At 32.1% G+C, this 16,729-nt stretch overlaps 1 protein-coding gene across 6 annotated transcripts; it reads right to left on the reverse strand.

Moving 5' to 3' along the window:
* Positions 1 to 585: 585 nt before the first annotated feature.
* LOC131958367 (tubulin polyglutamylase ttll6) lies at positions 586 to 16,711 on the reverse strand. 6 transcript variants are annotated; one of them, XM_059323367.1, is made up of 18 exons: positions 16,598 to 16,711; positions 16,143 to 16,273; positions 15,809 to 15,965; positions 14,993 to 15,136; positions 14,191 to 14,276; positions 13,404 to 13,629; positions 12,818 to 12,999; positions 12,236 to 12,421; positions 11,668 to 11,842; positions 11,110 to 11,136; positions 10,182 to 10,253; positions 8,507 to 8,731; positions 7,067 to 7,099; positions 5,613 to 5,951; positions 3,359 to 3,436; positions 2,573 to 2,792; positions 2,005 to 2,117; positions 587 to 1,843 (listed from the first exon to the last, which is right to left on the reverse strand). In XM_059323367.1, the coding sequence occupies exons 1-18, from the start codon at positions 16,616 to 16,618 to the stop codon at positions 1,730 to 1,732; spliced, it is 2,529 nt and encodes an 842-aa protein (XP_059179350.1). In that variant the 5' UTR covers positions 16,619 to 16,711; the 3' UTR covers positions 587 to 1,729. The 6 variants fall into 6 exon arrangements, with proteins under 6 accessions (XP_059179348.1, XP_059179347.1, XP_059179350.1 ...); XM_059323368.1 differs by lacking the exon at positions 7,067 to 7,099; XM_059323369.1 differs by lacking the exon at positions 5,613 to 5,951 and having other exon boundaries at positions 589 to 1,843.
* Positions 16,712 to 16,729: the final 18 nt, after the last annotated feature.

Raw genomic sequence — 16,729 nt, forward strand, 5'->3', positions numbered from 1 at the left:
TTTTCGGTGGCGGGGGTAGAATTTTCGGGGAGGGGGCGGACACTGGAAAAAGTATATAATTATATTTCGTTGAATGGGACGGTAGACATGTTTTTTTTTTTGGGGGGGGGGGGGGGGGTGGGGGGGGTGGTGTGTGTGGGGGGGGGGGGTGGTGTGTGTGGGGGGTGGGGTGGTTTTAGTTTAGACTTTTTCCTCCCCGGAGAGGGGTGGGGGTACTTGAAATTTTCGCGGGCGGGGGTAGAATTTTCGGGGAGGGGGCGGACACTGGAAAAAGTATATAATTATATTTCGTTGAATGGGACGGTATACATGTTTTTTTGGGGTGTGGGGGGTGGTGTGTGTGGGGGGGATGGTGTGTGTGTGGGTGGGGGGTGGGGTGTGGGGGGGGGGGTGGGGGGTGGTTTTAGTTTAGAGAAAAGAGACAGCACTATCAGCCTAGCGCTCGGTGTATCCTTCCTCAACGGGCCATTTTTCTCGTTGAATAAGGTTAATGTATGGTTATTACACTACAAAAAAACAAAAAACACATTGATGAAAAAAAAATACATTCAACACAAAATTAATGTTTATAATTATTTTTATAAATCAAATAATGAAAGGTTCATTAAAGGAAGACATTTATTATCACATTTTTCCCTTAATATCACAAAAACTTGTACAGGCATTAAAAGAATAGTGATATAATAGACTTAATATAAAATTTAAAATAAAAGATTGGACACTGTTAAAACAAACTCACATTTTGTTAGTTTCTGATTACAATATATTTTTAATACTGAATGAGATTTATATCAAACTTAAGGATTTTTTTAATCTAGTCATTTGTTTGTTTTTCCTTTTTTATTGATCTTGGCAAAAAAATTTCTTGCAAGCTATAGCTTTAATCATAACAGATTAACATTTAAAATTTTTATTTCTTTATTTCCTTGAGGATGCTATTGAAAACAATGCAATACATAATTTAATTAAGTTTAGTAAGCTAGCAATAAAATATAAGTAATCTGAAGAATCTATTATCTGATTAAAACATAACCTTAAAGATATTACATATCTTCATGATTCATGAGGTGAACAAGCACATTGGTTTTGGAGCTAGTTTAGATAGTTGATTTAGCAATACACCCCTTTAACTAGTTTAACTAAATTTGTCTTATGTACATAATGATATATATTTATATGAAGTACTTGAGCATGTAAAATTTTTGTATAAATATTTTCAAGGAGTTCAATAAAGATAAATTAATAATTTTGGCATTTCCGCATAAACTGCAGAAAATATAAAAGTAAAAGAGATGTATCAAAGTTGTCTTAATTTTAGTAAAATTAATAATTGGAAAATATTAGAATATATTAAAAAAGTATCATAACTGGAATTTCATACAGCAAAATGTTTGTGGAATGTTAAGTGCATTTCATGAAGCAAACTTGTTTTGGGTGTATTGTATAATTAAATGTACAAATAAATCAATACTTGTTGACAATAGATCTATTCTAATATCAAATTATGTTATTTGTAGGAAAAGAAATGCTGAAATCAACAAGAGAATCAATTTACAAAAATGTATATACAGTTGTAAATCCATAACCATGTTAAATGTTGTGGAGTGTGTCTTATCACAGGAAGCTTATAAAATAGAAATAAATAATATTACATGTCTACAATTTGAATGTTTTAGTTGCAACAATCAAACTGCAACTGACTAAAAACATTATAGAGGGAGATAGGAGCTTAACTATATACATAAGCTTGATTCTCTCTCATTTCCATTTGATGAAGCTTTATGCTGTTGGATGCACCACGAAACCTTTGGGACTTTGTTGATCTCTGGTCAGGTAGAACAGCCTGTGTTGAAAAAGTAACAATTACAAATTAAAAATAATATAAGAAAATGGTTTATTTCTATTTCATTCAGAAATTATATCAGATTAACTTGATGTTACAATTTTCAATTAACAGAAATAATTTTAGTTGGGTTATAACTGCTGAAGAAAGTGTTGACTTACCTGGGGTGAGACTACTTTATGAAAACCATTGTTTGCATGCACATCTGGTTTAAAAGTCATGGGCGCTGGAGCTGATACCACAGAGAGGCTCTGGGACAAGTTGCGCACCAGATCTTAGAGAGATAGGTAGAGGTAAAACAGGTTCACAATATATTAAAATAAAACTAAAATTCAGACTTAATTAGGCTCTAGGGCTAGCAAGTTTAAGTTAACCTTAAACTTACACTAACTTTGTACCAATCTATAGATCTAGAAGAATGAAAATAAATCAATTTTTAATCGAAATTGGACAAATGATAAATCAATTTATTATTGTCAAGCTTTAAGCAAAATTTTGAATGAATAAATTACTTTTTAACCATGTATTAAAAAAAGAAAGGATAAGAAAATTTCTTCTATTGCTAGCCTAAATGTTAAAATCTGATAAGAAAGACACATTTTAAATAACCTACAAAAATTAACCATACAGACCTACCAGAAAAACAAACTTATTCACCACACAGGCTATACGAGTACTAGTATATAAAACATAGCACACAGACACTACTAAAAGTAAAGAAAACTTTACCATGGTCCCTATGTTTAGCACTGAGAGAACGTGCTCTAGAGGGTGTGCTGTTATCAGATCGCCAATCTGCGCGGTAATTAGTCTTCCCCAACAAGCGCCCTCTCTCTGCCTCCGTCTCCTGCATGTTTACTAGACTGTGATACTCCACTTCCTGTAGCATGGCAGTCATAGGACCAGGCTTGGCCAAAACTCCAAGAGGTTTCCTTGTAAATTTTGTGCGCTGTAAGATAAAATTATCAAGGTTAGAAATATCTCTACTAGCATCAGTGGTGGCTGTGCTATCAATAAAACAGACTTTCTAGGAACAATTCCTTAAAATAATGATTATTTGGAATTTTTTTGCTTATATTATGTTAGTGATTTTTTAGGTGACTACAAATAGGCCTACAACAGAGGGGGAAAAATGGACTGGAAAAAAATTGAGTCAATTTACATATTTGACTGTTATTTACAAGAACCATTACTAATCTAATTTAAAATTTATAATAATAAAATACTAAATAAAAAGATCATATTTTATTGATGTAGATGACTTTTCTTTTAACATTATAAACTTGAGTAGATGGGTTATCAAGAGTAGGCCCCTAAATGATCTTTGAAAAATAGTGACAAACTGAATGCTGGATAAAATGTCATTGGCAGTGAGTTGTTACTGATATAGATTTCATCTACTGTTGCTGCACCTACAGCAGTTTAACAAACTGACATCAGGTACCTACTAGAGCTTAGTGAACACTCTCAAAGACATTCTACCAATTCAACACCCAGATGAAAGCTATTAGTTACCTGCTGTGAGGCAGCTGCAGGCTCATTTAAGTTAGAGACAGAGGTTGCTCTATTCTGTGGCTTCTGGCTGTAGCTTGGCTGAAGTAAGTAAGAGGCTGATTGCTTAGCGGAATTGTTTAACGATGAGAAAGAGGCAGGAACATTGAGACGAGCAGAGAGATAGTTGTGTGAATGCAGAGTTAATGATGGTGAAAACTCAGAATATGAACTCTTGATTTTATTTCTTTTTGAAGAAGAGCTCCTCTTATATAACCTCTTGCCTTTAACACTGGCAGAGCGAGTTGAGGGTGTACTAACTGATGTAGGTATGACACTTGGCATGGTATACAATGTCAGATCAGTGAGATTTGAATTCAATTTGTTGGGTATATGTTGGTGGAGATGTTGTGATATAGTGATGCCACGCTGATTAGAAGATGTGGCTGGTGTGGTGCTGGTTGATGTAGCTTTGGCTGTGTGGGTTAACGTGTATTTGACCTTATCATCTACGGTCCTGTTAGTGTTGTTATAAGCCGGCGGGTTTAGGTTAGTTAAAGCAGAAAAGTTAGTGATAAAAAGATCATGAGCACTAGCCGATTCAGTGGAGTTAGTGACTTTAGCATCAGTGTGAGTAAGCAGGTGTAAGGCACTAAGGCTACAGTGAGCTGGAGCAAGGTGAGTCAGATGCTCTGCGTTAGTGGGAAGTTGAAAATTGGCTGAATGCTGGGAAGCTTCTTGAATTTCAGCCTGAAAATAAGCACACAAAAGCCAAAGATAAAGTGCTATGAATTAGAAGAGAAATATTAAGATAGCAGTTAAAAAAACACTAGCATATGAATTTAAAAAAATTGAATTAAAAGAATAAATAAACAAACAAAATTAGAACAGGTTATTTAAATGTGGCTTTACAGAAATAATAATGAGAATACAACTTTAATTTAAGTATGCAAAAATCTAATAAAATATATTTTAATAATTTAAAGAAAAAATTTTCTGCTAAATGTGGCAAATAACTAGAAAACTTAGTTGAATTAAAGAAAAATTATGAAATACAATAAACAAATACAAATCGATTTCAAAAGTAGGAAAAGAATTTCAAATATACAAGGGAGATAAGTATTGTCTCAAATTTATTTTACACAAGTATACACTTAGCAAACAAGACAAGAAAGTCAATACTTATTGAAACAGATTAAGATTCCTTTCATTCCCAAAGTAATAAAATGATGTTAAAATAGCTCAGGAACAAATATTGAATATTTAATCAATATTTTAAGTTGCTGTCATGACTAAAATGGGGAAATTTTTTTCTATCTTTTAATGACAGGTCTTTTGGTATTTTTTTTTTTTTTTTATAGATAAGTTTGTCAACTTCAAACATACTTAAAACTAATCACATATGACTAGATATGTATTATGATTAATAATGTATTAATGAATTGATTACCTTACAAAAAACAGTAAAACAAAATAAAAGTCCTAAAAATAATTTAAAAATGCAGTCAAACCATTGTGTGTAAAAGGAAACTGATTTTATTATGTTATTGCACATTGTCAGTAAAAAACATAAATGAATCAGCAACGTCTCATTTTGATAGTTTCAATATTTAATAAATTGCCTCACATAACTTAATTTACTCCAATTTTATTTTACAAAAAAAAGAATAGAAGACAGATGACTGATGAAACAAATAAATCTTAGATCTTAACTTAATCAGTAAAAAATAGGACTTATTTTTATGCTGAATATCCATTCACGTTCTAAAACAAAAAGTACATGTTGACTTAGATGTGCTTAAATTTATCAAACTTATAATCATCACGTACAAATATTTTGCAAGAAATAATTCATTACTATTTCAGTAATGTTAAATAAACACATCACTAAATGCATTGAGAATTTTAAAAATATTTTGAGGTCTGAAGGATTGCTTTTACAAGATCAGTCTTTTTTTCTCTGTGGTGATCTTAACATTAAAAGACAAGTCTTCAAATCAACAACCCATTATCTAGTTTTTAGTATAAGAGTATGATAGTAAAGCCAGATTTGAGCACCACTGATTGGCCCATGTGACAGGTTCCATGGCATGCAACACACGTGGTATGGCAGGTTAGAGGGAAGAGCCCACACTTAAATTTTTCAGGTTTAGCAATTGTTAAACAACCTGTTAGTTCAGCACACCACTTGGATCACTTAGAAGAATTTGTGTTTCATGTTATTCAAATTGCATTGAGCTGAATGTCGAAAAGGTGCAGATGAGATAAACGAGCTCACTTTGGCCGAGATATCCAGCTGTTGTTGTAGTTCCAGGTTGTTTAAAGTCTGTTCAGGTGGAGTAATGGGAGCCACAGTTCGGGAGAAGCGAATATGTGGGAACTGACTGTCTGATACTTTTTTCACCGCGGAGACCCCAGGGGAGGAAATGCTGGATAGACATCTCTGCAGCTGTTGGAATGATCCCTCTTTTGATAAAACATGGTTTGGCCCAAAGTAACGGTCAAGCAGGCTTTTGTAGTAAAATGTATCTTTAGCTTTGTTAGGGATGGGTTTCATCATTTCGAGTTCTCGTTTGGCCAACTCAAGACGTAGGGCCATTTTACTGCTACCTGCATGCTGGAGAACAAAATGCTTTAAATCATGTGGCATCATTCAAAACAAGAGCTCTCAACTGTTAGGAAAATAGTTCTATGTGACATCATTCAAAACAAGAACTCTCAACTGTTAGGAAAATAGTTCTATGTGACATCATTCAAAACAAGAGCTCTCAACTGTTAGGAAAATAGTTCTATGTGACATCATTCAAAACAAGAACTCTCAACTGTTAGGAAAATAGTTCTATGTGACATCATTCAAAACAAAAACTCTCAACTGTTAGGAAAATAGTTCTAGGTGACATCATTCAAAACAAGAGCTCTCCTCATTTAGGAGAAAAAAAATCTGTACACCCTGTGACATCATTTAAATTAAGAGCTGTCAACTGTAAAGGAATTTTTTTTATTATAACTGAATGAATTTAAGTAAACAGATACAAGTACCCAGTTAACAGAAGTGGATATTGGTTTTAAAAAATTAGACTGTTACAATAAGTTGGAGTATTCTTTTATTTTTTCCTAAAGGAAGTTGTTTCAAAGCTTTAATCATTTATTAAAAGTAGTGTAAAGAAAACAACATAATTAAAATTTATGTCTTTGAGTTGAATCATTACATATTCTGCTGCAAATCAACTAAAAATAAAATCATTTAGAAATAAGATAATAAGAAATTTTTAATTTCAGTTTTTGCAATTTTCATTTATCTGATAAAATTTTTTAAATATTTCTATTAGCATATAAGGTATTATTCAGATTCAATAACCTAAAGTGAAACAGGTAATTATTTTATGAAACTTTTTTACAATATAAGAGGGGGGAAAGGTTTTTAAAATCAGACTAATCAGCAAATAATGACACCATTTAAGTGTCTGTTTCTCATAGATCATGACACAATCAATCAATAAAAAGAAATAACCAAAAAAATTTAATGTATCTTGAATTAGATGATTAGAAAAATAGAAAAAGTTTAGTAAATATTTCACACAAGCAGCTGTAATAAAAATGTTTTAGAAAAAGATACATTTTTAAAGCTATGTTTTTAAGCTAAAATTTGATTTAAAAATCTACTAAAATTAAAAGGTAGCCTTGTAGTTAATATTGCTAGAGAGGATTATATTCCAAACAGATGGAACATACCTGAGTTAACCTATAAGGTGCTGGTAGGGAATGCTGTAGAGAGATGATCTTAGATGCTTAACAATCTTACTTTCACAGTTTCATAATTAATGGTAGTAAAAAAAATTTCAAGGGAGATAATTTTAAAAATATAGAATATATTGATAGCTTTTACAACCATTTCAAAACAATGTTTATCAGCAAACATTTTTTTAAAGTAAAAAATGACAACCATGTATCACATCAGTGTAAGAAGAAAGGAAAAATATAATTAAAGGCTTGCTTGTGATTGCAATAGTGAAAGCTGATCACATCTACTTTATGTTTTGTTGCAATAAAATATGTGATCAAGAAAACAGATTTTAAAACATAAGAAATACTGAAACCAAACTACGTAAGGGAGAGAAAGGTGAGTCAAACCTATGAGCAAAAGATTTGCCTGGCCAACAAAAGAACAGACCTGGAAAACAATTTGACCAGACAAACCACAGTTAAATGTGATTCAAAGTTTATAAATGTTATTTCAATGCATATGTCTGTGAACAAGTGATTCATAGTTTAAAAAATGTGATTTGGATGAATCTATCTGTGAAAAATGTATCTGGCAACATTAAAAAAATGTTATAGTAGTGCTCTTAAAATGTCAGAAAAATAAACAGTAAATGTATAAATATTTAAATAAATATAAATTCCAGTAAAAAAATTATAATTTAAAATATGGACATGAGCGGAATTCAGTATACTGTGTTATGAATGTAGCATAAAACAAAAATAAAGTCAATCGCTGTGTAATGTATTTTGTCGGTATGTAAGTAGAGTCTAAAATTAAATAACTAACAGTGAAACTAGACAGCAGCAAGTGGCAGCTGTTAACTAGTGATGTAAACTTATGAGGTTTTAGAGTGAAAAACCCTCTTTTAAAATATGCCACCATATTACTATGACAGGGGAGGTAAGTAAATTATCTTAGCTCTGATTGCTTTCATGAAGGCTACAAATCAAAAAGGAAATAATCCTCTTAGCCCTTATGTGATCAAGTTAATCAAGCCAACATTACTCAACAAAAAAAAAATTAAGAAACTTTAGAAACCTATTTTGTTCAGTAAGTCAATAATCATATAATTTGCTTCCCTTGTCTAAAGTAGAAGTTTTAATAATTCTAACATCCACAAACATAAAACAATTTATTACTTTAAATCTAAAAATTAATAACCACAAAAAAATCATGCTCTTAATTTACTACTATTATCTACACAACTAACTTACTACACTCTGTAAAACCTTACTATAATCTTATGATGTTTTCTAAATACACAAATAATGTTTAAACTGAACAAATGTAAAGTCTTACTATAGTCTTATTAATACAAGTAATGTTAAACGCAACAAAGATGAAACTTTATTATAAGTTTTTTAAGTTCACCAAACTAAACACAAAAGCTCCCACAAAAGAAAACTTACCAAAGTCTGACTAAGTCCCCCAGACATCCCTTGCACCCTGGGGTCAGACCTGACGTTGCTGAGTGTGCCAGGCGTACAGTGCAGCAGACGGTATGCATGCTCCACAATACCCAGGCCACGGACCAGGTTGTCTCGCTGCAGAAGACCAGACAAGCGCTCAAGCTCTTCTTCCTCTATGATGTCCATGGGTTTTGTTGTATCAATGGGGTCCTCATCTTTATAATCCTAATGGAAAGACAAAAGTACACACAAATTTGATGATAGACACACATACTAATGTATCAATAATATCCTATCTTTAAAATCCCAATTTAGTTATATAGTAATATATCAATAAGATCCTATCTTTAAAATCCCAATTTAATTATAAACACACATACTGATGTATCAATAAGATCCTATCTTTAAAATCCCAATGTAATTATAAACACACATAGTAATTAGTATTGTATCAATAAGATCCCATGTATAAAATCCAATTTTAATGATAAACACACATTCTAATGTATCAATGAGATCCTAATCTTTACAGTCTTAGTTAATTGATGAACAGACATACTTCAGTATAAAACAAAAACACATTTAATAGATGTATTGGTTTAACTGTATAAAAACTCTAACAAAGATTTTGTTTCTCATCTACACAATTTTTTTGTACCAAAACTTAAGCTATACCTTTTGTAAAATTGTAATAATAGCAATATAGTTTTTAAATAAAGATAAAAAAGAATACCAAATTTAATAACAATTTTGTGCAGATTCAAATGTATATGAATAATTAAGAAAGAAAAATCATATTGTAACTAGCATAAGAATAAAGCTTGCAGTAATTATAGTGTGCATCAAATATACATTTTTGAACATGCATAAGTAAAAAGTACCACTACTAGGGAATGTTAAATATTAAGGACAATTTCTAATGTCAAAATAAGTAAGATATAAAACTTCTAGGCACTACTTGGAGGAGTTCAACAAATGCAGTATAGGGGAGATAAATATCAATCAAACTGTAGAGTCCATTATAAAATTTGCTTTTTAAAAATACCATAAATGATTTAATTTAAAAAAAATACTACCATGCCATTAAAAATATACTTGTCCAACAACACCATAAACAGAAAACATTTTTTGTTTATTTATGGAGTGTATGGGTGAAACTAAAAAAACTATTTTTTTTTGTTTGAGGTAAAGAAAATATAAAACCAGAATATATACAGATACTGATTTTTTAAACTAATAATCTTGCATGCTAAGCAGGACATATTAGCTTCCTATTCTAAAGTGTATGTGGTATTATGTTATAAACCTAATATCCTGATTAATTATGTTCCTGAGATGCCAAAGGTTGTGAAGTATTATTTTACAAATATTCTGATTTATACATATAAGGTATTATACCTTTTATACTATATGTATTATACCTTTATAGACCTAATATGTTGATATATATATATATATATATATATATGTGGTATCATTTTATAGACCTAACTTGCTGAAATAGGCTTATATGTGGTATTATTAAATACACCTAATATGCTAAAGCATATGTGTTACTATTTTATAGATCTTATATGCTGAAGTATATATGGTATTATTTTATGTATGTGATATGCTGAGTATAAATGGCATTATATATTTAGGAATGTTTCATAGAGAAGACAACCAATATTACATGTGGTAAGGTTATTTGTCTGCAACTTACAAACTTTGCATGTCTTTGTGAGACAAGCATAGTTTTGGAGTACTGTAAAAAGACAAGTACAGTTGAAATGACAGGGCTATAGAAGTTACCTTAATGATAAAACTTATTAACAAATGTTTAATCTGAACATGTTTGTTTCACATTCACAAAAATTAACAGCTTGTTAAATTTAAAAATGTAATATTTTGTTATAGTAATAAATAAAAACAAAAAAGGTTTAAAATCAATTTTTAATGCTAAGGGTAAAAAGTGTGCAAAAATAATAATTTCAGATATTCAAAATGCTTTGTAAATTTAATTTATAAGGGGTCGTCCATAAATGACGTCACACTCGTAGGGGGGAGGGGGGGTCTGTAATTTTGTGACGGTGTGTGATGAGGGGAAGGGGGGGTTCAGATGGTGCGACGTCACACTTTTGCATTATTTAAAAAAAGCAATGTTAGAAACCGAATTTTAGACGTCATTTCGCATTTTAGAAAACTGTTTTAATAAATTGTAAAAGGAATTGATTAAAATACTCTATTTTGATAGAGTTCAGACAAGATTTTTTAAAAATATCGATGTTTTAAAAAAAAATTCAACTGCAATTTTGAGGGGTGGTTGTAGACTGAGGTGTGACGTCATTTTAGGGGATCTGGCTTTTTGTGACGACGTATGACGGAGGAGAGGGGGGAGGTAAAAATTGTCAAAAAACGTGTGACGTCATTTATGGATGACCCCTAAGTTATAATCTAGTAAACCACTAACTATTTAACATTTCTTAAATAAGGTACAAATAATTATAAGGTGAATAAAGCAATTATTAAAGGAAGAAATTTTATTGCTATTCTTGCTAAGAATCTGTCTTAAGAGTGCAAACTACTTCAAATAGGTAAATGTTGGTTAAAAATAAACTTACAAAAAGTACAGGAATCTGCTCAGCAATCTAAAAATAGAAAAAGATTTCAGATCAACTTTGCAGTTTATTTTTTGTTTGTTTAATAGATACAACAATGCAGCAAATAAAAACAAAACAAATTAAAATCACATATTAAGTTTTCGGCATGATAGTTAAGACAGATAAATATTATTTAATATAGTTTGAAATTAAAAGTGTGAAGTCTGCTTTAAGATGGGGACTAAATATATTTAAAAAATCAACCAGGAAGCAGAAACAAACAAATATTTTCAACATATAGGGGACTGTGGTAGCTGAAAACAAAAATTGTTTCCATTCTAAAACTGACCATTCCCCACTGTTTATATTCTAAAACTGACTATTCCCTCATGTTTCTATTTTAAAACTGACCATTCCTCACTGTTTACATTCTAAGCTGACCAGTCCCCACTGTTCCCATTCTAAAACTTACTAGTCCCTAATATTTCAATTTTTCCATTCTAAAATTAAAAAAAAAAAAAAACAACAGAAAAAGTATTTTATTTCAGCATTTCTATGTTGATCTTGACCTTTGCTGACCTCATTAGGAAAAATCCTCTGACTTCCAAGATGTCTGAGTGGTAAAGTAGGTCGACTGCTCAACTTCCTCTTTCTCCTTCCAGGGCTCTCTGGCCTTAAAACATCTTTCTTGACTTTCCCTTTCAGCATCATTTCATTTTTTTCTTTCTTTCTCAGAATCTCTTCCCTCTGTTGCCTGTGAGGATAGTTAATGTCAGTTTTATTGTGGAGTGTTGCACTCAAATATATCAATAAACTATTCAGGTTCCTAGCAAGTTGCATTATTTATTGTACTAATATGTTTTAAAGAAACATCTAGACTGTGTGTGGAAATTCGATCAAGGCTTTCAAAGGGATATACAAGACAATGTGCTGTGAACACAACATTTCCTAAGCTGTTGTTAATATAACCATTGTTTATAAACCTCACCATTTCTTTACTACCTATAAATTACCTGGCCATTTCTTGACTGTTTGCTTGTACGCCAGTTATAATCCACCTCACTATTTCTTGACCATTTGCTTGTAACCATTTATAAACCACTTCACTATTTCTTGACCATTTGCTTGTACAAAATGTATAAATTACCTGGCCATTTCCTGTCGGGCTTTGAAGGCTGCTGTTTCTTGGAAAAGAGTTCCACTGCTGTGAAAGAACTTGTCATATTTCTCAAAGCCTGGCATGGGATAAATCCTGCGGAAGTTACCAAAATGCTTCTCCTCATACTTCTCCAACTGTTCCAGATACACAGTGAAGGCTGCTTCTAGCTCTTCTCTGATGGAGAACAGAAAAACTCAAGGGTTCAGATTTTTTAAAGATGTGTACATGTCTAATAGCTGTAACTTCATATTTTTACAGCTAGAATAGCAGAATATAATACTTCAACCCTAAATCATTTCCTATGTCTAACATAAAAACAAAAACTAATCAGATCTTTATCTAGATTTTCCTAGAATAAATTAAGTTTGCTTCAGCAAATGAAGTGATGGACAGTATGGTCAATACTATGTCCAGCCACTTTACTTTCCTAGATCTAAGTCAAGTAAGTCAACTACCCAAGATAACTTACTAAACTGTTTTGAATTTCCTACTCTACCACTAGACCCTGCAGAGCTGATGTAAAAAAAAAGAAACAATTCCCCCCCCCCCCCCCCCCCCATCCGTACTGACTTTGTTTCCTTCTTGACAGTCTTGCCCAGCAGCCGGTCCTTGATCCTCCGCCTCTCCTCCTCCATGCACTTTTTCCTGTCCACAGCTCCAAAGTTGACCAGACCTAAAGTATCCCAGATCAGGGTTCCTTTTATTTCTCTGTCAAGATTAGCATCTGTGGTGAAGCTTGGTGAATGGTTCACCTAAATGACAGAAGCAAAATAAGGAAGAAAATAAGTAAAACTTGGTGAATGGTTCACCTAAATGACAGAAGCTAAATAAGGAAGAAAATAAGTAAAACTTGGTGAATAGTTCACTTAAATGACAGCATCAAAATGAAAAGAACATTTTAGTGGAACTAAACGGAACCACTTAAACGGAACCATCAAAATGAAAAAGAAAATTAGGGAAGCTAACAGATTTCAAGACTGAACATTCAAATAATAATCAATGTTAATCAATAAATATTTAAGGATCGCAGTTTTGTTCATTGCCATTTAACTATAAGACTAAGTTTTTAAACACCCCTTTTGAAAAAATATTGTGGACACTTATTACTATAAAAATCACTTTTTAGTATGATGTCATAAAACAGAAAAACAATAACCTCAAGCACTATAGGCTTCAGCTTCCTGTCTAGTATGATGTCAAATCCGAGAATCTCAAAACAGGCACTACCCTTGACGTGGTTGGGGAAACAGGTGCGGTAGTTGTGTTTCAGCACAGAGTGAGCGGAGATCATGGTCTTGATGATGACATCATCAATTTCTGTCCACAATTTGTCCACATCATAACCGTTTTCTTTCAGGTATTTATTGATCGTGCTGATGCGTCTGTCAAAAAGCAAAGGCTTTCAAAATCTCAATTCAATATGTGCTATGTTATTTGCTTTATTGATGAAGAATACTTAATTATAGTTTAGTGAAAGTGGTTACACAATTAAAAATAAAACCATTTAAGAGTACATTTCTGGCTATTTATATTAATGTATAGAAAATATAAAGCTCTTCTATTTTGATAAGATTTTAATTCAATGATTAACTATAAAAAAATAACATAACTTTTCCCTCTAGCCCTCAAGAAAATTCTTCACATATTTTGACAACCCACACACACTTTATAAAAACTAAAATGAAAGGACCGTTACTTTTTCTAAGTCTAACATGTGGCCCACAATTAGCATTAATCCCCAGCCTTAATAAAGGCAGAACATAATTAATGCAGGCAGAACATAATTAATGAAGGCAGAACATAATTATTTTGTACCCTAGCCATATTGAGGGTAGACCATAATTACTTTGTACCCTGGCCATAATAAGGGTAGACCATAATAAATGTAGACCATAATTACTTTGTACTCATGGCCCTAATGAAGGTAGACTATTATTTATTACCTTTTGCTACCAGCTTCATCATCTCTAACGAAGTCTTGGCTGTGCTTATTTATAGCATAGTTTGTCAGGTGCATGTACACATTGTCCTGCAAGCAAAAAAAAATCAATTCAATTTTAAAATAATATATTCTGCACTTGGTAATAACTATTGTTATCAAATAAAAATTAATTCAGCATTATTTTAGCTACAAGCTGGCTAGTCAGGATCTAAGATGCAGATGTTCATCCATTTCTGTAACCCCAGCATATGAATGGAACAACACTTTGTCCAGTCTATAAATTGTGTATGGTCAGATGGGAGAGCACACAATTGCTAACCCAAAAGTCCCAAATTCTGCCTCAGGGAGATGAGGCTCATTACCTGGGTACAGAAAGCCACCTAGAATACTCCTAAAACAAATCAGGTATTGAGCCCATTAGATTAGGTGAAAAACAAATCAGGAACTGAGCCCATTAGATTAGGTGTAAATTGTAAAACAAATCAGGAGTTGAGCCCATTAGATTAGGTGATATGATTACTAAGTCCAGTTTCCTTTTGCAACCCAAGCTGGTACCAAACATAATGCTTAGCATTTGTTTGGACCAAAAGGTTGAGAGAGGAATCACACTGAATGAACTACCATAATCTCTTCATCTGCTGCCATGGTAGTTATCCAAGAGTGGATTTCAATTCACTGGATAAATCCATTGTCTCCAGAGGCAAACAGGAACCATATACATAGATATTTAGTGCAGTGACTATCTGAAAAATGAGGTGATGCCAGATAAAAATGAGAAAAGTGTGACCAAATTAACTGCTCACAGTGTTATTGTGAGTTGGCTCACAGTACTTGTTGGTGGCAAACCTGGCCAGGCCATCTTTAAAAACAAATATTCTCAAGGGATCACATGACGTCACCAGTACGTAAACTCTAAGGTCAAACTTGAACCCATCAATCAGAAAAGGCTGCAGATAAAAAAGGATAACAATGTGCAAGAGGACGTTTTTGAAATGATAAATTATAGGATAAAACAATAGAAAAAGCAGAATAATACACAACAATCATATACAGAAAATTCAGATATTTTACTTTGCAACTTAAATTTTTTTTGGTTTTATATATTCCAACAAAATTTGAAACCTAAACATTCTTTGTAAGCTACTTAATAATGCATTGTTGTAATTACTTAATTTTAATTCAAAAGTAAATAAAATTTGGCATCTTTTATTATCAGCAAAGTTTTACATCACTTGACATAGAACGTAAGAAATTGTTTTTTGCATTTTTGTCTAGCTTCAATTTTTTTTTAAATTGCTAGATTCAATTAAAAATAGATTCCAATAAAAATAACAAAGCTAGATTAATTTTTTAAAAATCTTTGCTATATAAAGTTGACATTTTTTTTTTTAGATTTCAGTAAATCACACCTTACTTTACAAAATCTTAGTTAGATTTCAGTAAATCACACCTTACTTTACAAAATCTTTGTTAGATTTCTGTAAATCACATCTTACTTTACAAACTCTTAGTTAGATTTCAGTAAATCACACCTTACTTTACAAAATCTTAGTTAGATTTCAGTAAATCACACCTTACTTTACAAAATCTTAGTTAGATTTCTGTAAAGCACGCCTTACTTTAGTGATGTAGACCTGGCAGATCATGTGTTCATTTGATTTGATTTCTTTGGGACATTTGGTCACCCAAATACCTTTGCCTTGACACCCAGACTCTGGCTTTAGTATATACGTTTTGTTCTTTTTCTGTCTTGTATACGCTTGAAAATCACCATAACTGGAAAATAATACGTCTTTTTTTATAAATAATATTGAAAGGAAAAATTATTTTTATCTTTTTTTTTTTGTTTTAGTTAAATTAGACTTTATTTAAATTAAAAATTGAATATCCATAAAAAAGGAGTAACAATTAAGCTGAATTGATTCCTAAAATGAAAAAAACCGCACGACTTACTCAGCAGGTAGGCACCAGGTTTTGGGGAACACGTTATATTCTTTAGGAAATAGTTTCTGCATGCGGTTCAAATTGCGGGCTAACAGATCTTTGCGACAGATTTCACTCATGCCTGGGAAATGGTTAATTTTCTGGAAGGGAAAAAAACAGAATCAAGTGGCATTCATTTAGTCCAGGAGTTTTTATCTTTGTCTATGTAACTTTACCTATCACACCACAGTGGTGTATCTATGGTGTATCATAAGGCATATTTTTTTACTACATTGAAATGTAACAAGGGAGGGTACTTTCAATGTATACCAGTGAGTTTATAGTTGAGTGATAAAATCAGTTATGTGCTACGTATGTGGCATTATAAGCCCTATTATACAAGCAGTGACTTATAACAGATGATGTGCCAGATAAAATATTGACGTTCAGAGAAAAATTTCCTCAACAAGATAAAAACAGCCTACCTGATACTTCTTCATGTCCATAACCCTCTCCAAGGCAACAGAATAATCTGTCCAGTACAGAGTCCAGTCATCCTCATCAGAGACCTCACGAAACCCATATTTTTTGGATGTTCTACGCACTGGTTTTTAAAT

This window comes from Physella acuta, unplaced genomic scaffold (genome assembly GCF_028476545.2).
Source record: "Physella acuta isolate Inbredline_101_S28 unplaced genomic scaffold, ASM2847654v3 ptg001322l, whole genome shotgun sequence".
Classification (NCBI taxonomy): Eukaryota; Metazoa; Mollusca; class Gastropoda; family Physidae; genus Physella; species Physella acuta.

Bases quoted from the DNA above. Each gene is read 5' to 3' on its own strand.
- LOC131958367 (XM_059323364.1), bottom strand. From the start codon at position 16,618: ATGGACATGAAGAAGTATCAG. The intron at 8,732-10,181 runs GTAATATTGGTT...TCTTTCCATTAG, and splicing joins GACAAATAACCTTACCACAT to GATTATAAAGATGAGGACCC. The intron at 1,844-2,004 runs GTAAGTCAACAC...TTTTCAACACAG, and splicing joins ATAAAGTAGTCTCACCCCAG to GCTGTTCTACCTGACCAGAG.